The following is a 27917-nucleotide window of genomic DNA, read 5'->3' as shown; positions in this document are numbered from 1 at the left end:
CCAAACACGCTATATACTTCCGATTTTGATGAAATTTGGTACGTGTTACTGAATTCGGCCTAAAAATATATATGCCAAATTTGATTGAAATCGGTTCAGATTGGGATACAGCTCCCTCAACGTAACCCTTTGAGGGGCAAAATGTGCCTCATGGAAATAATGGTTGTAGACCCCAAGTATGTTTGGACGAAATGTGTTTCAGACAATTTGGAGTCGATCTAGCCATGTCCGTACGTCTGTCGTGCTGGCTGGAGCGCACGATAACTCTCGAACGGATGAACCGATTCAGTTCAAATTTTGGCTTTCGTAATTTTTTGCCCAAACTTAGTTTAAGTTCAAAGATGAACTACATCGGTCCACGATTTGGTCCAAATTTTCGATCTCGAAATTTTTTGTCCAAGCTTAGTTTATGTTTAAATTTGGGCCCTATCGGTCCAATACTTGGGGTACCACTCATACAAATGTTCAACACATTTTTGTAGTTGAGGGCCTGTTCGAGGATCCTTTGGGCATTTTTACTGAAGGTTTCCCTAGTGGCCCGATATTATGCTTTTCGTAGGCTAGTATGGTACAAAAGCCCTATCTATCGATATCCCCCGCAAATTTTTGAGCTTTAATCCAATCCATATTTCTGTCGGTTCATACGCCCATACATTTTTTTTTTTTTGAAAAAAAAAGTATTTCAATCCACACAGGCTGAGGGTATACATATCTCTGTCGGCAAAGCCGACCAAAACTTTTTTACTTGTTTAATCATCTGCTAATGCAGAACCCAACGAAGTTTTTGGAGTCTCCATATGTACTTCAAAAAATGCATACTTGAAGTTGTTTGCATTTTCAGTGTTGCATAGTGTAGTAAGAAAAAAGTGTGCCACTTTTTCGAAAGACATGTGCCACTTTTTTTCAGAAATGATACTTTTTGTGACACATTTTGAAAATTTACAGCGGTCACGCTGCTGATAACGATTATTTTTGATTTGATTTTCTTGAGAGGCAGAGAAAATAAACCCATCAAATATAAAAACCCAGCAAACACTCTCTGCTGTCTGATTTGGTTAATATTGTTCTTTTGTGTTTAGTATTCGGTGAAAATTGAATGCAAGTGGATGTAAAAAGCGGAAAGAACTGAGATCAATAGGATTTATAAACAATTTTCGTTATTTTGCAAATAAATAAGTACAAAAAAAACGTTAGTAATTCATAAGTGATATAAAAAAAAAACATTGTTGCATTGTCGTTGTTGTTTATTGCACGCTTCGGTCGGTTCGTGTTTTTGGTACGTGTGCTAAGGGAATCAACTGCAGTTGAAAGTGCCTACAACAAGTGATACGTAAAATAATCGGCCTTTTACTGGCATGTGATTAACTGATTGTGGTCGAACAACAAAAAACGTTAAATACAAATTATTATTATTGTTAATATTGCATTAACTAACAACAAAAATAATCCCAACAACAGCAGTAAATTTTAATCACCTCACCTTCAATCTCATAATCACCCACAAGTCACAACAACAACACTATCAACTAACAACAGTAATTCAAATTCCCAAGCTAAGAACAAGTAGAAGAAGAAAATTGGAAATTGGAAAGACAAAAAGTATACAACAATATCATCAATACCACATGGCTTCCTCATTGAGGACGGTAAGTGTTTCATTTTCTATTTTAGGTTTATTTTCCATATTCCCGCAGCCAGCCTGTGTAAGTTTTTCAATTGCCTTTTAACACGTGGATTAACCTATCATGCCTATATTTATTCCCTATTTGCCAAGTCATAGAATAAACAAAAACATGGACGTATAGCAAAAAACATTCCAAGGATAGATAAGTTTATAGAAGTCTTATCGCTGCGTAATGAGAAAACTGCACAACAAATGTGCACTTTTATATGCAAATTATTGTTTACAGTATGCAAGGTGATTTTTGTAATTGTCAATGGTGGACACATATCGAGTAGAACCTTCTAACTAGACTGGGCATACTCAAAATCTTTTTAAGAATTATATATGTATTTTTCGTAGACAATTCCTTTTATAGATCATTGACGAAGATTCTTATTTCACTTGCAAGGATATGACAGGATATGTTTGGTGGGATTTTTCCTTGTAGTGAACTTGTTGATTCACTTTTGTAAACTTGTGTTATTAATGTTATCGTCAGACTTGTGTTTAAACAAAAGCAGCAATTAACTAGAAAATATAGTACGAGTACAATGCACCAGCAAGTCAATGATACACACAATTGTTTCGCAATAAGAAGTTAACTAGAAACTGATAAGTGCAATGCAGCTACAATGTATTCTAATGGCTTGTGTTTGAGTTATCAGTTTAAAAAAGTTCTTAAAACGGCAATCTTGTTGATATTTAGGTCTATTTTTTAAATAAATATAATAAAGAGTCTAGCCCCCATTATTATTAGTCTTCTTTCGTTATAATGCGTGTTCGTTTACTCTAGAGTACAATGCAAAAGACCTTAGTTGTTTCCAAGAAGTTACTGGACTTGTACAAATTTGTACAAATTATTGAATAAACGAACACACATATAGTTTGGATTTTACGTACAGATTTATAGCGTTCCGGCTAACTTTAAACTAAAATTGATCAATACATTTCCAGGAGAGAATAACTTTTAATCATGGTAGAACAAATATAAGGTAAAGTTAATACTACAACAAATACAACTCGAACAACAACCACAAAGGAATTTGTTTTTGTAACGTTACTGCCAGTTGTATTTGTAAACAAAACAAGGAAATGTCTATAAATTATTGGAATTTAAAAAACTAATAATTTTTCACATTTGGTTGAATATTTTGGAAAACATGAATGAAAATTCGCTACATTTTCACTTTTTATGTTTCCACATCATTCCACTAAATGCATAAATTCTCGCAGAAAGTAGAATTCTTGCAGAAAAGTTTGAGGTCGCTGGAAATTCATAGAAAAAGGAGAAGCTGTTTCAATGTTTTGTTTTAGGAATCAAAGAAGCACAGGTTTATTAGGGCTTTATTTTTTTAAATTTCAACAAAATACCTCACATGTTAACAAACGTTGTATCGCCTCTACAAGCAGGGATTTACTGCGCGGCTTATCGTTCGAACTTGGAGGAGGTTACATATCATTGATATGAAGAAGTCTTTCTGGGAAATGGGTTTTTCCGAATGATATATTTTTTTTCTCAAAAAATATATGTCCCCAATGTACATCGAAATAGAAATAAATGTATAAAATGTCATATGAAATTTGACACTAACGTTACAACCCAGTTCAGTCAGCTGTGTATTGCTGCTACCTTTTCTTATTCTACCATGACTTTTAATGTTAAAATTGTAATTTTATTGCCTCCAAATTGGTTTATTTTGCGTTTTCAAATCCGTCCAACAGTAAAAGAAAAAATATAATAATGGCCCTAGATTTAGAAAAGCAAGTTGCATTGTACTCCGATTAATTATGACAGTTATGCGAGAGAGGGAGATACGAAAAAAAATCACCTTATTACTTCGTACGTCCTTCAAATAGGTATGCCCAGCGGCACAACCCGCACGATAAAAGTTTGAACCGTCCTGCCTCAACTAACTCCAGTATCTTTGTGGTTATGTCTGTTTAGTCTATTTGCTTGACAAATGATATCTTTATAACCATCGGATATAAGATCAATGATTATGTTGTATTCTTTGAAATCTTCAGGACCAAAGTTTTCGAGTCGCAAGTTAAAAAACCAACATGGTTGATCGGACTTGTTGTGTATTTCTCACTAAGGTGTTTGCAATATTATTCTACAATTTCCTTCTACCGCTTTGAAGAAAATCGTTCAATCTGGTTGTCGCCCCCTAGATTTTGTTGTGTTTTTAAATCTTTTTGTCTGTCAGTGGTGTGTGGAATCTTTTATTTTAACCAGTTTTGGGATACCGTCGGTAGTGATGCCCTCTTGGCGTCCATGTCTTTATAAATTTTCATCACTGGTGTAATTTCCTAAAATAGACTAATGAATAAATTCATCCTTTTCAGCATTTAAAGGTCTGTTCTTTTACTTTTAAAATGGTACAAGTGGCAAAAGTAGTAAAAGTTGTGAACTTAAGTCATATCTTTTTGTTAATTTTCTCGTTTAGAGTTAAGCTTGATGATCTGAAATTATTTGCAAGTGAAAAAGTAAAGCCAAGGACTCGAACCCACATAGTCACCAAATTACGTTACCTGGTTTCATTGGTGGTAAAGCAAATCTTCGGACGTATCGACTATGTAATGGCTTCTCTGTCCTAGAACTTATCGTTTTTCAAATGCAAATGTGTTTTTGTACATTAACGCGGATATTTGGCCACAGAAATGTATTATCTTCATGACAAACGCTTTTTGCGCTGACTTTGAAGTTATGAGTTGGCTTTGAACGCTAACACGCCATGACAACATTTTTTGATATGTTTTTCAAGGACGTGGGTTCAAATCCCAGCCGGGCTCAGCCTGTTTTTTTTATCAGCTATACACCATGCCTGTTCTTTGGTATTGTTGAGGTTAAGAAGTTTTTCGCAAATCACACACACACGACCCGAACGCAAAGAAAGAGCGGAAAAGAGAGAGCAAATGTTTTGATTTGTTGTTTTGTAGATTGCGTGCAATGAAACTTACTAACACACTGTCATTAATTGCCAATGTTTATACCCAGCAAACCAAATGTCTGATGTCCGACACGTCTGAACAATTTCGGAAGCAAAGTCGTTCAGATTTCGTTCCGATTTCTAAACGATTTTTCTGAGAGGAAATAGTTCAGATTTTGTACCGATTTCGTTCAGATTTCGGAACGAATGTCGTATAGAAATTTCCTTTCCGAATTTCTTAAGGATTTTCTTCAGATTTCGTTACGAAATCGGACCGAAATCGATCCGATGTCGCTGCGACATTTTGTTCCGAAATTATGTCAACCACTTCATACAACTTTCGTTAAGATATCGTTACGATTTCGGACGATACGTCCGACATTTTGTTCCGATTTCGTTACGAAGTCGGTACGATTGGTTTGCTGGGTAAATACATTCACATTTTTGTCTGCACACTTCTTGGTCGGCAATGCTATACACTATATCAAATAATGGAACTCTTTTGGAGTAAAAAGTGGTAAAACTTGAAGATTCTTGCACGTAAAGGAACATAGCTATGAATATCACTACGAGTATTTGAGCCACCATTATTCCCCGCAAAATAAATAGGAAGTAGTGCAATACAGACTAGTTCTTTCATGGCATGTTTTGATGCACTTCAAACGGAGTCGTTAAAGAGGCACTCCATTGTTTACATTTTAACCGCATTCGGATGCAATCTAATGAATGATATTCTTTCCTCACATTTTAACAGCATCTGGATGCAGTTCAATCGGAGTCGTGAAAAAGGCACGGAGTCGTGAAAAAGGCATTTAACAGCATTTGAATGCGATTCAACGATTGACATCCATTTCTCACATTTAAATTGCATCCGGATGCCGTTCAAGGGAGTCGGGAAAAAGGCACTCCGTTTGAAAAAGTGTGCACCAATTTCAAAAATTGTTATATAAAAAAAAAAAAAAAAAATACAACCAAAAGTTGGGAACATTTTTGCGGTAACTCACGAAAAGAAAATTTCCTAATGAAGTGCTGTTGGAGTAATTGTCGAAATCTCAACTGGTGATGGGAAGACAATATAAGAACCCCTTTAGCAGATGAAGGAAAAACATTTCAGCTTGGATTAAATGGAGAGCGGACGAAACAAACTCAGTTGCGATTGAATTTAATGAAGAAATTTCATAATCTGTGTTAATGAAATAAAGTTGTTTTTATTCTTGTTTTGCACAAACAATAAATTCTTTTTATTATTTTTGCACATATGATTTAACAGCATCTTTGGAGGCAAACATTTTGCTGGGATTATATTATGACTGTTCCAGAACTGAAAAAATCTACTAATTTGTACTATTTTCTTTTTTGATTGCTTTAAGTCTGGAGTATTACGCCAATGGCTTAACTTCATCAATACTTTCTATTACAGAGAGTAATATTTTTCAAAACGAACTGACAGTGTTGCAGAATTTTACTGATCGCTACCAATATCATGATTTCATCCCGGCGAAGGGAATTATCAATTGGCTTTTCAGCTTTTTGAAATGATGCCTTTTTTTAACGAAAAATCAAACTCTTTTAGTTTCAGTATTCTCATATAAATGAGAATCACACTCATCCGAACAAAAATATTTCCAAACAACTATCAGCACGTACCAACTAAGAACTCATCGAGTTCTGTAAGTTGAAAGAACATCAACACAGTTGCCTGTGAGTCAGTTGCAGGTTCTAGAACAAAGCAATTTATAACCCTTTTAAAATAAAACAATCACAATAGCTCTGTTCCTTTACGTTCCAACATCTTCAAGTTTAACCACATTTTACTCGAAAAGTGTTTCTTTACTTCAGAAACCATACGATTCATATGGGAATCGTTTACAACTTTTACTACTTTTGTCGGTTTTACCATTTTCAGAAGTAAAGGAACAGACCAAATTTCTGATTTCTGTACACTGTGTATAAAAACAAATGTTAATGTTAATGTCGCATTTCTTTATTCAACAAAAGCTTTCGTTGGTGTCTGGCGATCAACGACCGCATTTAACGTTGTGTGTAAAGAATAGAATGCTTATCAACAGAAGAAACCATGCCCTAGAGTTATTAATTGGCCGATACAAGACAAAATATGAAGAAACTCAATGGACTCATGTAAAGTGCCTATTCCTTTTTCAATAATTCCACAAATTTTACCTGCTTACGACAGTAGACCCTCATTTATTCCTATTGTTGTTTAACATGATGTCTCGTCTAAAGTGACTAATTGACTTTTAATAACACCTGAGGGATTTTTTTCTAATTATATTTTTAATGAAAACACGCACACACACACACATCTAGAGATATTTACATTTTTGAAGGTAATCCCACAACAGCAACAGGTAAACATCACATTATTCATGGTGTTTTATTTGTTTTTATTAATGAATTATATTGCTGTCATACAACTAGAAAATTAGCCTAAGGGACAATGTTGTTGTAATAATTAAGTTTACATTAGTCCAATAGTGTTGTTGTCATTAATCAACATCTGTATAATTTGAATTGAGGGGAAAATATTTTTTGAGTTTTGATAATAATCCTCCATTGTACTATTTCAAACGTCGTTGAGGCATGTTTTTTTTTGAAATGAACACAAAAATATAACACTATTTTGGATGGAAAATTTTGTCGAATCTATGAAAAAAATTCCGTTTCGGAATTGTGTTGTTGGTAATTTTAATGTAAATAACCTGCTTTGCATACATGCGGTTAACTCACTTGAAATCGAGTGAGTCAAAGTTTTTCGTAATCATTGAATTTTTTGAACATACATATGTATGCATGTATGTTTGCCTAATATTATATGTACATATGTCTATTAGTGCAATGTATTGCATAAGAACTGAATAGCGATAAGAACTACGTACGTAGACGAATAAAACTTTGTTCATAATTAGAATATATAAAATAAAACAAAAATATTTCAAATATATTGATAAGAAACGTCATTGCATTCGTAAAAGCTAAACAACATACATACACAAATTAGCATTACTTTGTTTATTGCATTCATTCAGTACTCAGCAGAATCGTTTATAGATAGAATTTGTAACAATGAATCATTTTTGTTATTACTAAAAGAAGATTGCAATGAATATTATGTGACTTTAGCATCTAAAAATGTCAATAGACACACAACATTGTAAAACAGTTTTTGGAGATTATTCCTTGTTGGATCGTTTACATACATATTATACGAAAATCTCCGTTTAAGAAATATTTTATCAAGTGAGCCCAGGCTATAGTCGGGGCCGACTATGTGATACCCTACAACACTACCCCTGTGCATGAGCTTAATTTAAAGCTCAGAATATCTTCATTAATACAGGTCAATTTTGGTGAAACGCATTCAAGTACATAGTCAGTTCAACTCAAATAAAAAAAATGAAAAAGTGGGATGTACTCCAACCTATATTGCATCATTATAAATGTGATCTTTTCTTCTTCCATTGACAGGCTTTGTCGTTGGAATACCCCTAGTAGAAGCGGAGATATTCGCATAAGAATTAAACTTTGAATTTTTTCCACATAAGTTTTTACGCATTCCGACCCCTGAATATTATTCGACCATCACCAAACTCAAAGTGCTTCTTCCTCTCTGGTAGCTGGAAGCCTGTAGCTGGATTACAAAAAATGGATAAATGGTATGCATCACTGACTATTGCGATTTCTCCGTTTTTTGACCACCTACGCCAACCTACTTTGCATCAATGTAAAGCTTATATTTTCTTCCTCCATTGACAGGCTTTGCCGTTGAAATACCCCTGCTTCGCAAAGAGAATATAACTTTGAATTTTTCCACACACGTTTTTGCCCATTCCGACCCGTAAATATTATCCGACCATACCAAAATCAATAGGCTTCTTTCTCTGCGAGACCCCCACCAACCCCCAAAATTTCGTGAGGATCCGATCAAAATTCCGACCTGTGGTGTGATTGCACAAAAAATGGAAAAAATGATACATTACCGACTATTGCGATATCTCTGTTGTTTGACCAGCCACGACAACCAACTTTACATCGTTGTAAAGGTGACATTTTCCACTTTCCTTGCTTTCGATATACCTCTTACAGAAGCAGAGATATTCGCTTTAAAATAAAACGTTGACCTTTTCTCCAAATAAGTTTTTTCCCATTCCGACCCCTGAATAATATCCGACCATTACCAAAATCAATAGATTTCTTCCTCTGTAGTACCACCATTAACCCCCAAAATTTTGTGACGATCCAATCATTTTTGTAATCACTCTACAGGTCGCAAATTTGACTATTGCAATATCTCCGTTATTTGGCCGCCGACGCCAACTTACTTTGCATCATTGTAAAGATATGATTTTCTACTTTCATAGTCAGACTTTGCTTTTGGAAGGTCCCCAACCAAAGCTGTGATATTCGTCATTATTATTATCATCGCAAAAATGAAAAGTTGGGTTCTATTAGCGACTATTGCGATATCTAGGACAACCTATAACCTTTCTCCAAATAAGTTTTATGCCCATTCCGTCCCCTGAATATTATCCGACCATCACCAATATCAATAGGCTTCTTCCCCTTCGGGACCCTCATCAACACCCAAAATTTGGTGACGATCGGATTAAAATTGCGACCTGTAGCGTGATTACAAGGTTTAGATGGACAGACGGACAATAATAGCCAGATCGACTCAGCTCGTCGAGGCATTAATTTTGGTATATATTCAATACGTTACAAACTTTATGGCCAAAACCAACTTATAAAACCCTCCCCACATAATGATGTAGGGTATAATAACTTAATGAGGAAGATCTAAATCCGTTTCTGACAATTTGGAGTCGATTTAGCCTCTCCGTGAGTCTGTCTGGCTGTACCGCATAATAACTATCGAACGTATCAACCGATTTGGTTCAAAATTTTCGATAGGAATTTCTCACAATTTGCAGTCGATTTAGCTCTCTCCGTGAATCTGTCTGGCTGTACCGCACAATAACTATCGAACGTATCAACCGATTTGGTCCAAAATGTTGTTCCTCAATAGACAGACGAACGACGTCTTTCAAAGGGTCTCCGTTGAATAATGGAATGCCAAATTTAAATACATACAGAAAAAAATTGCCTCTCTAACATACATATGTCCCAAACATATTTTGCAGCAAACATATATTTGTTTGCAAGCAGTGGCAAACATAACATATGTTTGGGTCCTGCAAACAAATATATGTTTGGGTGCAAACAAATACAAACCCAAAAGCCACAAAAAACAAACAAATGCAGCAGTTGGCGCTTTCTGAGAGCAAGGGAGCGTAAATGTGAATGTGAAACACATTGAAATGTATGCTCACTTGCTCTCAGCAAGCGCTCACTGGCTATTTCTAACATGTAAACACATTTATAAATGGTGGTGTTTTTATTGAAGGGCATATAAATAAAAAAGCAACAAAGACACATAAAAAAATTCCAAAGAAATACATAACACACTTTAATAAAAGAAAAACTGAATGAAATAACTTATAAAAAGTCGCACTTTTAAAAAGAAAAAATATACAGTCAACCAAAAAAGTCTACATACACCCTATAAATCTCGGGTTTTATGGGTAAGGGATCATTTTTATCAAAATCCAAGTACATAGTTTTATCTCATATCCCTAATAAACTATATTACATACAACAAAAATATATTCCATAATACGAATAACGGTAAATTCTATAAAAACAAAAAAATTAATAGGGAAAAAGTGTACATACACCCAATGAAATATTAAGATTACCGTAAAATTTATGGAATACGCAATACAAATTTTACATTTTATTGTTTTATCGAATGTCTCAGGTTGTCTATGATATATTTTAGACAAAATAGGAACATATTTGTGGATTAATTGCCGTTATTTAATGCCAGACTTCGCGTATAGCTCGTTAAGGCGGACCCTTGCAGATTTCTTTGAGTTTTTCAGACTGGTAGTTTATGAAACCCTAGGAAATACAGTGGGACTAATTATTTTGAGACCCTAAAGCGCTTTGAAGTTGTTCTTATGGATAATATATGCTCCAGAGCTTCGATAAATATGTGAATTCCTGAGTTTTTTTTTATAAATTTTAAAGATTTCACAACATTTCAAGGAGCAAATTACATGCAGAAGCCTTCGAATTACCTTGTAATAAGGTCTGGTACAATCCTCGAGCATGCCTTGAATCAGCAATGTAAAAGTATCCGACATTTGTTGCGCTTCAAGTGACCCTAACGGTCATAATACGAGGGCATACTAGTTAACAGTGTAAATTTCATACAAATTGCATGCATTCTTTGGTGGTGCTTTTATTTTGATGCTTTGGAAACTTTAGGAGCGGGTTTGGAGAATAATGTTGTACATTTCTGATTGAGTTAAGGTCCAAAAATGTATTACAAAGTAATTCCAAGGTTCTTGCTTGTAATTTGACCCTTGGAATGCTGTGAAAACTATAAAATTTATAAAAAAAACTCAGGGATTCGCATATTTAGCGAAGCTCAGGAGCATAAATTATCCAAAAGAACAACTTCAAAGTGCTCTAGGATCTCAAAATAATTAGTCCCACTGTATTTCCTGGGGTTTCATAAACTATCAGACTGAAAAACTCAAAGAAATCTGCAAGGGTCCGCCTTAACGAGCTATACGCGAAGTCTGACCTTAAATAACGTCAATTAAAGCACAAATATGTTCCTATTTTGTCAAAAATATATCATAGACAACCAGAGACATTCGATAAAGCAATAAAATGTAAAATTTGTATTGCTTATTCCATAAATTTTACGGTAATCTTAATATTTCATTGGGTATGTACACTTTTTCTCTATTAATTTTTTAATGTTTATAGAATTTACCGTTATTTGTATTATGGAATATATTTTTGTTGTATGTAATATTGTTCATTAGGGATATGAAATAGATCTATGTACTTGGATTTTCATAAAAATGTTTCCTTACCCTTAAAACTCGAGATGTATAGGGTGTATGTAGACTTTTTTGGTTGACTGTATATATAGAAGCGTCGTTGAACGCTTCTCTTTAGTTGTGAAATAAAACACATTTCCTTCAAAGTTGAAAATCACCAGCGGGAAATTGGCATCTGGAATCAAATGATTATATAATGTAATAACTAGGTACATCCATATCTCAAATATACATATGTATGCATATGAAAAATGTATTGATGTAATTACCAATATTAAATGCGATTTCTTCCTTGAACAATAAAATATTTCCATTCACCTTTTTGATACAATTATAAAATGTATTGGACATTTAATTTACTAAAAAGCTCAATTTCTTTAAGAAAAGTCAATGATTTATTCACTCACTTTACCATCTTTACTCAACGATGTTCTCTAGAACAGGTATCTGTACTGATCAGCGTTGTCAGCATTGGGGATTTTTCCCCAAATTGGGGAATTTTTATTTGAAATGGGGAAAACAAATTGGACTTGGGGAATTGGGAAAATGTTGAGGAAATCTAAAAAATATTTGGGGATTTTTGGGGAATTACTGTTTTGACTAATTACTTCAGATTATCTTATCTTTTTTTTAATTTCAGTACGTGAATAGTAGTAGCGCACGCGTGACGCACAAATAACATACATCATATACTAGCTGGTCGCAGCTGTAATAATTTATGACAGATTTGAAGTGTTATCATGCGGTTCGACGACTGACAGCGTATAGAACAGTGGGTTGAATTGAAATAACATTTTCAATCATTTCTACTGCTGAAGGGGACTTAACTGCAGAAATGATTTCTGGATTGATGGGCAATGATGAAATTAAACTTTATTTCATGGCTCCAATTATAAAAGAGATGAATATGCTTAGGCCCATTATTATATCCTTTTTGTAGTTGAATGTTGGCTGATATCGGACAGATAACCCGTTTTTCATTCCTACAAGTTTGCTTTAATAATAAGAGTCAGATATATTAAAAGGAACTTTGTGTTCCTTTGAAAATTTAAAGTGCACCCAAAAACAAGAAATATTTGAGAGCAAATTCAATCCACCAATTCGATTTGAGTAAATTTGATGTATACAGACTGTTTTGCTTGAAATGGAAGATGTAATAACAAATCCCTGGTAATGCGAACTTTATTCCTTATTTTTCTTAAAGTAAGGTACAACAAAAAGGGATTTAAAAGAAAAGATGTAAGAACGGGCCTTAATCTAAGTTTTCAAACAGATGCACACTGCTAATATGCATTTTTCCCTGTGCACTCGAATATTGAAACCATTTATAAAAAATTAAGAAGATATTGAAAAAAATAGTGGAATTGATCGAAAACGACCTAGCCTTTAATTTTGACTCTTACTTTTTTTGAGTAAACAATTATTAAAATTAAAAACCCCAGTGCCGAATATCTTAAACGCTGTTAATACATATGCTGAAACCGATGCCTACAAATATGCAATTTTTAAACTTACAAGCAATTTTACCCCAATATTTGCAGCAATTCACTGGGTCAACACAATTTTAGCTCTATACGAACCTTTCTAGAACGAGTTGTAAACACAAAAATCTCCACGATTGTTTACGAATCGCAAATGGAGAAAGTTATCATTCGTAAATTGGAGATGGTATTAAATATGCTTTCCGTTCCAACAAGTAATTCTTAAGTCTTCTATTTTGAACCATATTCAGAAATAAAATGCCGTACGAGTTACTAGAATAAATAATCAATTTGCTAACAACTCCATTTTTTGTAGAAATTTTGTCCCACCTAAAGAAATGTTACAATGTTGAAAGTGAAGTTTTCAATATCGTTAATTTAATTCATATATAAGTGTATAGAATACTTTACAAGTTTAATGATATGAATTTCAATAGTAAAATAAAACTACTTTTGATTTTTTTGTAATTATTTGTTAAATAATTTTTGGGGATTTTTTTGAGGAAATTCAATAAAATCTGGGGAATTTTGGGGAAAAGTTTTGGTCAAGTTGGGGAAAAGAGTCTAAAAAATACTGGCAACGCTGGTACTGATACAAATGCATTGTTTGCGGTCTCACGCATACGACTCTCTCTCGCTCTATCCACAAACAGCGTGTGCGTCAATGCATTGCTAAAACTAAAAGTCATTGAAAGCGACAGCAGAACCGTCTTCATTGACTTCTGAACGAAGACTGAGTGGTGGTTGTTCTGTTGTTATTCTCATCAAGGGCACGTGTGACTCTTTTTGCCGGATGCTGCTCTAGAATACTGATGAAAAAAGACCAACATAATTAGTACCATTTTTTTCTTTTCCTCTTCGCTTGCTACGTTGGTTAAAAACAAGAAAGTATGAAACACACGTGTTTTACGCATACACATCACAAAAATGCTGTGTCTCCTCTCTTATTATAAACCAGCATTCCGCAGCTGCGAGAGCCCTGTTGTTACTCTCTTTGACAAAAATCCTCTCCACCCATAAAAAATATGTTCTAACATAAAAAATATGTTGGTACCCAAACATATTAAATTGAGATATGTTACAAAAGGTTGCTAACATATACATGTTTGTTTGGACACAAACAAATTATTCCGCATATATTCTATTCTAACATATATTTTTCTGCGTGTATATATTAACTATGGTCGGTTTTAAATCATGGATAGGCAATGTGCGCTTGCTGAGAGCAAGTGAGCATACATTTCAATGCATTTTACATTGAAGTTTTTGCTCACTTGCTTTCAGTAAGCGCACATTTCCTGACCTGGTTTTAAATTCATGTTGACATTACGTAACAGGCATTGGGATTTTCGTGTTTAGTTTAGTTCTCTTCACAGGACTTTTAAAGGGTAATTTTTGAACACAAAAAAATTAGCACGATCTTGGCCCATCGTGCTAATATCGTGTCGTACGGAAAACACAATCACGCACGACAAAAAAAATATTCCGGCACAAGTTTTTCGATAAGGCACAAACAGGCACTACTTACACCACCTCTAATTCCGTCAGATAGAGGCATGAACACACCTGGCCGCAAATAAGGTTTGTTCTCCGGGTACAAGAAATTAAAAAAAAATGATCGCGATGCTTCAAAAGACGTTTATAAGATGGTCGCAGATGACGAATCATGGATGTATGCGTATGAGTCCGAAACAAAGGAGCAATCGCCAGAACATGCTGTTGAAACATTCAAAAACCACGTTCTGGAGGTGTCTTAATCGAAGTGGAAAAAGTGCTCCGACAATTGATTGAATGCATGCAAAAGTGTATAAATCATGTTGGAGAATACTTCAGAAAACAATAAAATTATTTTTTGATGATAAATATTCGCATTTTCATTGTTAGGCCAGAAAATTATATAGCAGCCCACGTAAACGTGGTTTATGTTTTTGATTCCATTTCATTTTATTTGCAAATATCATTTCTTTTTTCAAGTTCAAAGAAATTTTATTTCTCTGCTGATAATAAACAGACGCTGAGGCACGTGGGTCCACCGGATTATACAAAATATAGTCCAATTTCTTTGTTTTGTTTTTAATTTCTTTCCATTTTATTGACATTTGCAAGTTTTTGGTTTTGCCTTTTTCAAGTTCAACGAAATCTCACTTCTCCGCTGATAATAAGCAGACGCATGGCGATTCACCAAAATAAGTAAAATAAACAAAAAACCAAAAAAGAAAGATTCCCAAAACAAACGTTGATAAAATATGAGGGCAATAAACACGTAATGACGTAGAAGCATATGAGGTATTTCCTATGTCTGGGACAACAAATGTATTTAAAAGCCGTGTAGGTAGTTAGCAAGTCAGTCGCGGGAGATTCTCTCTTTTAACAAAAATTATTTAACGACCTTAAAGAGTTTATTTTGGCCATGGTCAGTCATTCTCTCCCAATGAAGAATGCTAATCTTATCAAAACATAATATGCATTCATTACATAGCCCTTATTTAGACGGGCCCATTTTCACGCCGGTCTCTTTAGTTGTTGGCTTTCTTCAATGAATGTATTTAGACTGGAAATTTCCAGATCTACGCACTACCAACAACATATTTCTACAACATAATCTCACACTCACTATCAGATTTATTTGTTTGCTATTTGCTATCGGTTTTTGTATTTTTTTAGGAAACTTGCCAACAGTTTGATTTTGGCAGTGCTCATTTACAGAGTGCTGTTGGTTTTTTTTATATACCAAAAGAAAAAAAAAACATTGTTATTATTCATTATTTGTTTTAATAATTTTTGGTTAAAATATTTATTTTACAATATGTATTATGGTGAAACGCATTTAGATACCAAAAAGCTTAAAAATACTTGGAAAACAGTATTTACGGAGGCTACCAAAAAGAAAATGATTATTGTACCCCCTGCTGAAATTGTCTTTTCCAATGTGAGTTTTATGAAAAAAAAACGCGCGTGTTATACCTATTATGTCGTAAGAAAGTAATAAAATAAAAATAAAAATTCGCGTAAATATGGTTGATATGAGAAACTTCTGCACCAATCAGTTTGATTTCACAAATTAATACAGCAAACTATTAATGAGTCATACATGACTTTTGTTAACTACAATGCCGATTAGGCCGAAATTTTACACATCGTTTCCTCCAAACGTACATCAACTTCCAACAAGATCTTTATCGGACAACACCTTTGGGTACTTCACTCAAAAAGGTTCAAAATTTTCTCCTACGTGCAGTTTATATTTTGTTCGGAGATGGGTTTGAAATGCTGACCGAAGGTAATTCTTGTGGTCCTGTTTGCAGCGATATAATGTGTTTGAATTTATTTTCATAAATGGGAACTTAACCCATAGGACCAAGAGCGGTTCCACAAACTACAAAACGTGTACTACTTCATTAGTTTAAAACCAACAATGTATTATATTTAGCGATTTTGAATGGGAACTTAACAATTCTCATCTACTACTCGGGACTAATAAAGCATTTTCGTATTGAAGGAGGATAATTCAATTAAATATAACACATAGTGATATTCTGTTAAAGGATGGGATTATCTATATATATAAAAGAGCTCAGTGAGTGAGTGAGTGAGTGAGTGAGTGAGTGAGTGACTGACATATCATCGCCCAGACGAAACCGCTGAAGCTAGAAAGCTGAAATTTTGACTGCGGGTTGCTGTCGGTGTGTAGGGGTGAGATAAGGCTGGGTTTTTGGAAATTCGACCTAGAAGGGTACGAAAAGTACTAAAAGGTACTAAATATGGTACCCTTTGTATTAGGCAAACGGGAAGAGCTAGAATTCTGAAATTTGGAATGAGGGTAACTGATGGAGAGTTAGAAAGATGTACCAAAGGGTTTTTGGAAATTCGACCTATAAGTGTACGAAAAGTTACTTAATTTGGTACCAATTGTATATTTTGATCAGATATAGCTACAATCTTCATATTTGGTATGGGAATCAAGGTTGGGAAGTGGCGTTAATATAGGGAAATGATTTTGGAAGTTCGTACTTATGTGTACGAGTAATACTAAATGGTACTAAATTTGGTACAATTCGGATTTGGGTGACCGGATAGAGCTGAAAACCTGAAATTTGGAATTTAGATTACCGTTGAAGCGTGCGATTGAGATATGGGTGTACTTTTGGAAATTCATACTTATGTGTACGAAAAGTACTAAATGGTACCAAATTTGGTACACTTTGGATTTAGATAGACATAGAAACCTGAAATTTGGAATTATGATTACTGATGGAGTGAAGGATTGAGGTAGTTTTGGAAATTCTTACTTATGGGTACGAAAAGTTGTAAACGGTACTAAATTTGGTACAAATTGGATTTGGGTGAACGGATAGAGCTGGAATCCTGAAATTTGGAATTTAATTACTGTTGGAGTGTAGGATTGAGTTAGTATTAGAAATTTATACTTATGGGTACGGAAAGTACTAAATGGTACTAAATTTGGTACAATTTAAATTTAGTTGAACGGATAGAGTTGGAATCCTGAAATTTCGAATTAAGGTTACTGATGGAGTGTAGGATTGAGGTAGTTTTGGAAATTCATACTTATGTGTACGAAAAGTAGTAAATGGTACCAAATTTGGTACAATTTGGATTTAGATAGACATGGAAAACGGAAATTTCGAATTAAGGTTACTGATGGAGTGTAGGATTGAGGTAGTTTTTGAAATTCATACTTATGGGAACGGAAAGTACTAAATGTACTAAATTTGGTACAATTTATATTTGGGTGAACGGATAGAGCTGGAATCCAGAAATTTCGAATTAAATTGAAATTTCGGAAAATTCTAAATTTGGTATAAGTTGCATTTGTATGGAGAGATAGCCCTGTAATCCGGAAATTATAATAAATAGTAAATAATAAATAATAAATAATAAATAATAAATAATAAATAATAAATAATAAATAATAAATAATAAATAATAAATAATAAATACTAAATAATAAATAATAAATAATAAATAATAAATAATAAATAATAAACAATAAATAATAAATAATAAATAATAAATAATAAATAATAAATAATAAATAATAAATAATAAATAATAAATAATAAATAATAAATAATAAATAATAAATAATAAATAATAAATAATAAATAAGAAATAATAAATAATAAATACTAAATAATAAATAATAAATAATAAATACTAAATAATAAATAATAAATAATAAATACTAAATAATAAATAATAAATAATAAATAATAAATAATAAATAATAAATAATAAATAATAAATAATAAATAATAAATAATAAATAATAAATAATAAATAATAAATAATAAATAATAAATAATAAATAATAAATAATAAATAATAAATAATAAATAATAAATAATAAATAATAAATAATAAATAATAAATAATAAATAATAAATAATAAATAATAAATAATAAATAATAAATAATAAATAATAAATAATAAATAATAAATAATAAATAATAAATAATAAATAATAAATAATAAATAATAAATAATAAATAATAAATAATAAATAATAAATAATAAATAATAAATAATAAATAATAAATAATAAATAATAAATAATAAATAATAAATAATAAATAATAAATAATAAATAATAAATAATAAATAATAAATAATAAATAATAAATAATAAATAATAAATAATAAATAATAAATAATAAATAATAAATAATAAATAATAAATAATAAATAATAAATAATAAATAATAAATAATAAATAATAAATAATAAATAATAAATAATAAATAATAAATAATAAATAATAAATAATAAATAATAAATAATAAATAATAAATAATAAATAATAAATAATAAATAATAAATAATAAATAATAAATAATAAATAATAAATAATAAATAATAAATAATAAATAATAAATAATAAATAATAAATAATAAATAATAAATAATAAATAATAAATAATAAATAATAAATAATAAATAATAAATAATAAATAATAAATAATAAATAATAAATAATAAATAATAAATAATAAATAATAAATAATAAATAATAAATAATAAATAATAAATAATAAATAATAAATAATAAATAATAAATAATAAATAATAAATAATAAATAATAAATAATAAATAATAAATAATAAATAATAAATAATAAATAATAAATAATAAATAATAAATAATAAATAATAAATAATAAATAATAAATAATAAATAATAAATAATAAATAATAAATAATAAATAATAAATAATAAATAATAAATAATAAATAATAAATAATAAATAATAAATAATAAATAATAAATAATAAATAATAAATAATAAATAATAAATAATAAATAATAAATAATAAATAATAAATAATAAATAATAAATAATAAATAATAAATAATAAATAATAAATAATAAATAATAAATAATAAATAATAAATAATAAATAATAAATAATAAATAATAAATAATAAATAATAAATAATAAATAATAAATAATAAATAATAAATAATAAATAATAAATAATAAATAATAAATAATAAATAATAAATAATAAATAATAAATAATAAATAATAAATAATAAATAATAAATAATAAATAATAAATAATAAATAATAAATAATAAATAATAAATAATAAATAATAAATAATAAATAATAAATAATAAATAATAAATAATAAATAATAAATAATAAATAATAAATAATAAATAATAAATAATAAATAATAAATAATAAATAATAAATAATAAATAATAAATAATAAATAATAAATAATAAATAATAAATAATAAATAATAAATAATAAATAATAAATAATAAATAATAAATAATAAATAATAAATAATAAATAATAAATAATAAATAATAAATAATAAATAATAAATAATAAATAATAAATAATAAATAATAAATAATAAATAATAAATAATAAATAATAAATAATAAATAATAAATAATAAATAATAAATAATAAATAATAAATAATAAATAATAAATAATAAATAATAAATAATAAATAATAAATAATAAATAATAAATAATAAATAATAAATAATAAATAATAAATAATAAATAATAAATAATAAATAATAAATAATAAATAATAAATAATAAATAATAAATAATAAATAATAAATAATAAATAATAAATAATAAATAATAAATAATAAATAATAAATAATAAATAATAAATAATAAATAATAAATAATAAATAATAAATAATAAATAATAAATAATAAATAATAAATAATAAATAATAAATAATAAATAATAAATAATAAATAATAAATAATAAATAATAAATAATAAATAATAAATAATAAATAATAAATAATAAATAATAAATAATAAATAATAAATAATAAATAATAAATAATAAATAATAAATAATAAATAATAAATAATAAATAATAAATAATAAATAATAAATAATAAATAATAAATAATAAATAATAAATAATAAATAATAAATAATAAATAATAAATAATAAATAATAAATAATAAATAATAAATAATAAATAATAAATAATAAATAATAAATAATAAATAATAAATAATAAATAATAAATAATAAATAATAAATAATAAATAATAAATAATAAATAATAAATAATAAATAATAAATAATAAATAATAAATAATAAATAATAAATAATAAATAATAAATAATAAATAATAAATAATAAATAATAAATAATAAATAATAAATAATAAATAATAAATAATAAATAATAAATAATAAATAATAAATAATAAATAATAAATAATAAATAATAAATAATAAATAATAAATAATAAATAATAAATAATAAATAATAAATAATAAATAATAAATAATAAATAATAAATAATAAATAATAAATAATAAATAATAAATAATAAATAATAAATAATAAATAATAAATAATAAATAATAAATAATAAATAATAAATAATAAATAATAAATAATAAATAATAAATAATAAATAATAAATAATAAATAATAAATAATAAATAATAAATAATAAATAATAAATAATCTATATATATAAAAGAGCTTAGTGATGAGTGAGTGAGTGAGTGAGTGACTGACTGACATATCATCGCCCAGACGAAACCGCTGAAGCTAGAAAGCTGAAATTTTGACTGTGGCTTGCTGTCGGTGTGTAGGGGTGAGATAAGGCTGGGTTTTTGGAAATTCGACCTAGAAGGGTACGAAAAGTACGAAATGGTACTAAATATGGTACCCTTTGTATTAGGCAAACGGGAAGAGCTAGAATTCTGAAATTTGGAATGGGGGTAACTGATGGAGAGTTAGAAAGATGTACCAAAGGGTTTTTGGAAATTCGACCTATAAGTGTACGAAAAGTTACTAAATTTGGTACCAATTGTATATTTTGAGCGGATATAGCTACAATGTTCATATTTGGTATGGAAATCAAGGTTGGAAAGTGGTGTTAATAAAAGGAAATGATTTTGGAAGTTCGTACTTATGTGTACGAGTAGTACTAAATGGTACTAAATTTGGTACAATTTGGATTTGGGTGAACGGATAGAGCTGAAAACCTGAAATTTGGAATTTAGATTACCGTTGAAGCGTGCGATTGAGATATGGGTGTACTTTTGGAAATTCATACTTATGTGTACGAAAAGTACTAAATGGTACCAAATTTGGTACAATTTGGATTTAGATAGACATGGAAACCTGAAATTTGGAATTAAGATTACTGATGGAGTGAAGGATTGAGGTAGTTTTGAAATTCTTACTTATGGGTACGAAAAGTAGTAAACGGTACTAAATTTGGTACAAATGGGATTTGGTTGAACGGATAAAGCTGGAATCCTGAAATTTGGAATTTAATTACTTTTGGAGTGTAGGATTGAGTTAGTCTTGGAAATTCGTACTTATGGGTACGGAAAGTACTAAATGGTACTAAATTTGGTACAATTTAAATTTAGTTGAACGGATAGAGTTGGAATCCTGAAATTTCGAATTAAGATTACTGATAGAGTGTATGGTTGAGGTAGTTATGGAAATTCATACTTATGAGTACGGAAAGTACTAAATGTACTAAATTTGGTACAATTTATATTTGGGTGAACGGATAAAGTTGGAATCCTGAAATTTCGATTTAAGGTTACTGTTGGAGTGTAGGATTGAGGAAGTTTTGGAAATTCGTACTTATGGGTACGAAAAGTACTAAATTTGGTACAATTTGGATTTGGGGGAACGAATAGAGCTGGGATCCTGAAATTTGGAATTAAGATTACTGTTGGACTTAGTCTTGGAAATTTGTACTTATGGGTACGGAAAGTACTAAATGGTACTTAATTTGGTACAATTTAAATTTAGGTGGACGGAAAGAGCTGTAATCCTGAAATTTAGAATTAAGATTTCTTATGGAGTGTAGGATTGAGGTAGTTTCGGAAATTCGTACTTATGGATACGGAAAGTACTAAATAGTACTAAATTTGGTACAATTTATATTTGGGTGAACGGGTATAGCTAGAATCCTGAAATTTCGAGTTAAGGTTACTGTCGGAGTGTAGGACTGAAGAAGTTTTGGAAATTCGTACTTATGGGTACGATAAATACTAAATTTGGTTCAATTTGGATTTTGAGGAACGAATAGAGCTGGAATCCTGAAATTTGGAATTAAGGATACTGTTGGAAACGGAAAGTACTAAATGGTACTAAGTTTGGTACATTTGGGATTTGGGTGAACAGATAGAGGTGGAATCCTGAAATTTATGATTAAGTTTACTTATGGAGTGTAGGATTGAGGTAGTTTTTGTAGGATTGAGGTAGTTTGGTAGTTTTGAATTTGGGGAACGAATAGAGCTGGAATCCTGAAATTCGAGTTAAGGTTACTGTTGGAGTGTGGGATTGAGGAAGTTTTGGAAATTCGTATTTATGGGTACGAAAAGTAATAAATGGTACTAAATTTGGTACAATTTAGATTTGGGAGGACGGATAGAGGTGGAATCCTGAAACTCGCAATTACTGTTGGAGATAGTTATTGAAATTAGTGCTTGAAAATTACAAAATTGCAATAAATTTAATATTGGGCTAAAGAATAGAAGTGAAATTCTGATATATTATTGATTTGTCAGGTTAATTGTTAGAGGTGGTCGTACAATAAGTGTACTAGAAGTATTAAATAATACTAAATATTGAAACACTGGCATTGGGTGAATCGATAATTGAAATTTGTTATGATGATAACTGTTGAGATTGGATCAGAATGTTTATTTAAATCCGCCTTTAAATGTATGAAAGGTTTCTACATGTAATACCATTGACATTGGATGAACAAGTAGAGCTAAAACTGTAACATTTGAGCTAAGGTCCTGGATTTTAAAAATTGTACTGAATAACACGAATTCGGTTTCTAAATAATGTACTGAAATCAAGAAGTCAAACGTACCTATTCAACAAAATTGTTTTTACCATTGTTGTCTATTCTAAACGTTATAGTAAGTTCATTTGAAAAGGTAGATCTATGCGGCTAATGTTTTATAAGAAGGTTTTTACATCCTGAGAAAAAAAGGCCTAAAATAAAATGTCTCAAAAATTAACTGTTATATAGGGTAACATCTTCTGTAGTGCGATTCTCTAACACATTTTTTGAGTTACCGACAAAAATCGGTAAATTAGAACGCAAAATTATGAATAAAAAGTTCAAATAAAAGTTGACAACACTTGTACTATCGGTAGAACTTTACGACTGCGTTTTATTCATCGCTAACTTACCGAAAAATATCGGTAATAACCGAAATTATAAGCATATTAATCTTACCGACAATTGTCGGTAACTCTAAAAATGTGTTAGAGAATCGAACTACTGAATAATGGTTTTCTACATTTGATATCACAAATTCCAAAAATCGGTTGGAAAATGTGGATAAAATTTTAAAATACCCATACCGTTCTAATAAAACATGGACTGAAATTTAAAATGTAGGCCGCTGTTGAAGTGTAGAGGTTTTTTTTAAATTCGAACAAAACGTCTCGTACACGTACTTGAAAGAAATCAAAATTTTCTGTTTTCTCCATATTAAATATTGTTTATTTGTATATTATTCCTTTACCGCTTACGAAGTAGCGGGCATTTTGCTAGTTATTTATAAAGCTTCCATGTTAAGATATAATATAATTAATACTTTTATTTTTAGATTCACTTTGGCAGTTTTGTTGAGATGTGTGTTTTACTTACTATTTGTAGGTAAGTCAAGCTTAATCTCATATTTGTTGTTTTCAAATTTAAAAACGACAAGTTTAAAGTGGGATGTAGTTAAAATTGATTACTTTAGGGGATGGCAGAGAAGACTAATTTCGTCCAACGCAACTTGGACTCATCAGATCTCTTAGTTCTTTGTATTGAAACAAAGAACCCTACGAGAGTTTTTAGGTGCTTCGGTTGAATTCGTATTTAAACGAATTCATCAGTCACACTTATTCTTGAGCTCGAGTCGTCATAAAATTGGGGAAGGGTTCTTTGTTTCAATACAAAGAACTAAAATAACTAATTTTAACTACATCCCACTTTAAACTTGTTTTTAAATTTGAAAACAACAAATATGAGATTAAGCTTGACTTACCTACAAATAGTAAATATAATTAATACTTTTAATAAGTCCAATTATATTTGAAATATATTTGACATACGCCCATTAATTCAATGGAAATTTTTTGGTGCCATCAAATGTACGTAGTTTTTTAATTTTATTCCATCATCATAAAGATACAAAGGTTTATATGTATGCGGTTGATAACCCGTATTTTACATGCTTGTAAAATGTGTTGTAAAGCAAAAAAGGTATAAAATCATTAAATGGCCTTACTCTTACATTGTAGAGATGTTATAAAATATGCCATTAATAATTCAATAAAATTGCTTGAAATTCAGGGTTTTCAACAGGGACAAATGTGAATAATACACGCATTTTAATTTGATATATAAAGATATGAAAATGATATTTTCATGGATTGGAAATTAATATTAGCATAGAACAATTGTAATTGGAGTGGTGAATTCTTAAAGTATGTGTAATGTAATCAATTATTTTGGCCCAAAGGGTTTGTTTAAGAATAAAATAAAAAAATATGTCCGTCTTGCATATTGAATCTCTGAGTTCGAATCATAGGTTTGATAGCACGGGTTTGTTATTTCAGTAATTTGGTTAAAAAAATTATAAAAGTTGTTTCATACTGTGCTGGGCACACTGTTTACTCACTTGACCCGATGCAGAACAATTTCCCAATTTTTTGACGAGAGGTAAACTGTTTTTAAACTGAAGAGACTTTTACCCAAGACAGACGGCAATTCAAATTAATTCGTGCATTATCCACATTCTTAATGCACAAAATCGAAGGGAATTTAAACTGAATTTAGGTATTTCAATATGGCAATGCTGTAAAAGAGAGCCCATATTCATGTAGGAGAGAGAGCATATTCATGCTCTGAGACACAATTTGCATTGCAAACAACAACAAAACAGTTGTTTACCAGCAAAAATCAGCTGTTTCGTAAATGCAGAAACTGTCGTCTGTCAGGTTAAAATTAAATGCACATCTTAATGCAATTTAACGTTGCCGTCCGTCTAGGGTATTTAACATATAAAAAGAAACATTTTCAAACCTATTCAGATGTGCTGGAATGTATATATATATATATATATATAAAAGAGCTTATAGCCCATTTAGATATGACTTCATTAGCCGGATTTAGCATATTATCAGGTTTTATTTGCTAAATCCAGCCAAAATCTACCAGATTTCCCATACAAAAATATATCCTCATACTGAGTGGATTTGTTTTAAATCTGGCATAAACCCTCGTATACAACTCTGTTTTTTGCAACATGTTGCTAGAAAATACAAAAAGTTGCAAGCTGGCACAAGAAATAAGGTAGATGCATCGGTGAATTGCTATACTTAAAAAATAATTTAAATTGTAAAAATTTGTAAACAGGGCGGAAAAATTAAATTTGTTTTGATGTGGAAAGTTGATTTTAATCAACCAAGACTAATATTTACGATGTCTAAACGATAAAATAATTCGTTTATTTATTTTAGATGGGCAAACTGCGATAAAATAATTCTTTATTTGCCCTTTAGTGCTAACATTTTCAGTATTAAACAACAAATTTTTAATTTGAAGTATGTTTTTTGAGATGAATTCAATTTACAAAAAATTCTTTTGACTTTTCAAATTCGATCAGATGGGCTGACGCATCTACCTTGGTAATTGTGCTATGAACAAAAATCTGCTAACTGCCATTTAAATCCTCAAAAATGTATATCTAAACGCAATGAGATTTGTACTGGATTTATTAAATCCAGTCGAGGATTTATGGCTAGTCTAAATGGGCTATAACAACAAAAATGAATCGAATATAAAAAATGAAGTCGAAAGTTTTGATCTGGTTGAAGGTTGAAATCGAAGTGAACCAGTTAATCATAACTAGAAAGCAAAATGGCTGTTACTAAAAATGTAGCGAATATTTATTACTACAAAAGATACATTAGCTGTGACTTTTTACGTGATAATTTGTAATAATTATTACTAATGTTGCAGATTTTGACAGTTGTATAAAGGAAAAGTTGCTGAAAAAAATGTTGCAGCAACATTTAGTAAGTAAAAAGACACACCAATTGATAGAATATACAAAGACATAGAACTGCAAAGGCTTGAAAAGATGCATAGTGCACAAATGTTTATGAAACAAAGTATACAAACATTTTACCAACAACAGTGGTATGTTAATAGGTGTGTCTTTTTACCTACTAAATGTTGCTGAAACATTTTTGTCAGCAACTTTTCCTTTATACAACTGTCAAAATCTGCAACATTAGTAATAATTATTACTAATTATCACGTAAAAAGACACGGCTAATGATAAAAACCACATTAAAGCGCAATTCGGCTTATACAAATTGTAGGAAAGCAAAAAGTTGGTCTCGGGATTGTATTCCATAGCAGTTTCCAGTCCATTGAAAAACGTTAAAAACGCCTGAAATGAAGTCTGTCTGGTTACTTTCCCAGCAAGAAGTGTCCAGCAAGAACTTTCTCAGAGAGTAAGGGGTTTTTATTCTCTTTTGCTAGAAAATTGTAAAAAGTAAACAGACACCTTCCCAGCAAAAACCAGCAAGCTATCAGCTGGCTTGCCAAAACAACAATTTGTCCGCCAATGAGGGAAGCAAACACGTTGTATTTTATTAAAAATAAAAAAGAAAATTTAACAGAAAAGTTTCCACTTTACAAATTTGTTCTCCATAAACCAATACAATTAGACTATGTTATTTCTACAATGAAATTGTTTTTAATTTTCACAAACATAAATCAACAAAAAACTAAAAACAGATGATTGACTGTTTTCAGGAAGAAGAAGCATTGCTAGTGCTTGCTAGAAGAAATTTGTCCAGCAAGAATTTGCAAACTCTCAGTGAAAGAACTGTCAAAATGTCTCTCTCGAATCGCTCTCTTTTGCTGGTTTTTTGTGTTAACATACGACTTCCAGCAACAATTGTTACAAGTTGTTACAAATTTTAGGGTAACCAGACAGACCTATGGTTAACTACTTAACAGATGCTCTGTTCCAGAACCTGCAAGAAGCTACTATTTTTTACTACGATAACATTTTTTCCTTTATGTTATCGGAAAAAATAGTAAAAATTAGTAGATTCTTGCAGTTCTGGAACAGACCAAGAATGTTGTCATGATGTCGTAACAACAGAGCTTAACTCCATTTATTGACAAATGTTAACAATTGAGTTTTCCAATCTTTATGTATTTAACCCCCTGTTTTTGTAACAATTTTTTGTTCGTTCGTCTATATTCGTAATAATTTAGGCATCCATAGCTCAGCCCCCAGATTACATACGGACCTAATTTTTCTTAGACGCGTTCCACATATAGTTAAGAAATCCTCTTTTAAAAATCAGAG

At 29.9% G+C, this 27917-nt stretch overlaps 1 protein-coding gene across 2 annotated transcripts in view; it reads left to right on the top strand.

Moving 5' to 3' along the window:
- Positions 1-921: 921 nt before the first annotated feature.
- Positions 922-27917, top strand: part of LOC141393570 (choline/ethanolamine kinase) — a 39259-nt gene continuing 12263 nt past the window's right edge. The window contains exon 1 of one of the 2 annotated variants that reach the window (XM_073966683.1): positions 922-1646. In XM_073966683.1, the coding sequence (XP_073822784.1) occupies positions 1626-1646 (21 nt within the window). In that variant the 5' untranslated portion in view covers positions 922-1625. The remainder of the gene's footprint in view (positions 1647-27917) is intronic. The other variant, XM_073966682.1, reaches the window with a different exon arrangement.

The sequence above is a fragment of the Musca autumnalis genome, unplaced genomic scaffold (assembly GCF_047663935.1).
Source record: "Musca autumnalis isolate F117 unplaced genomic scaffold, ASM4766393v1 scaffold_2, whole genome shotgun sequence".
NCBI lineage: Eukaryota > Metazoa > Arthropoda > Insecta > Diptera > Muscidae > Musca > Musca autumnalis.
This window is presented reverse-complemented; position numbering and strand designations above follow the sequence as displayed.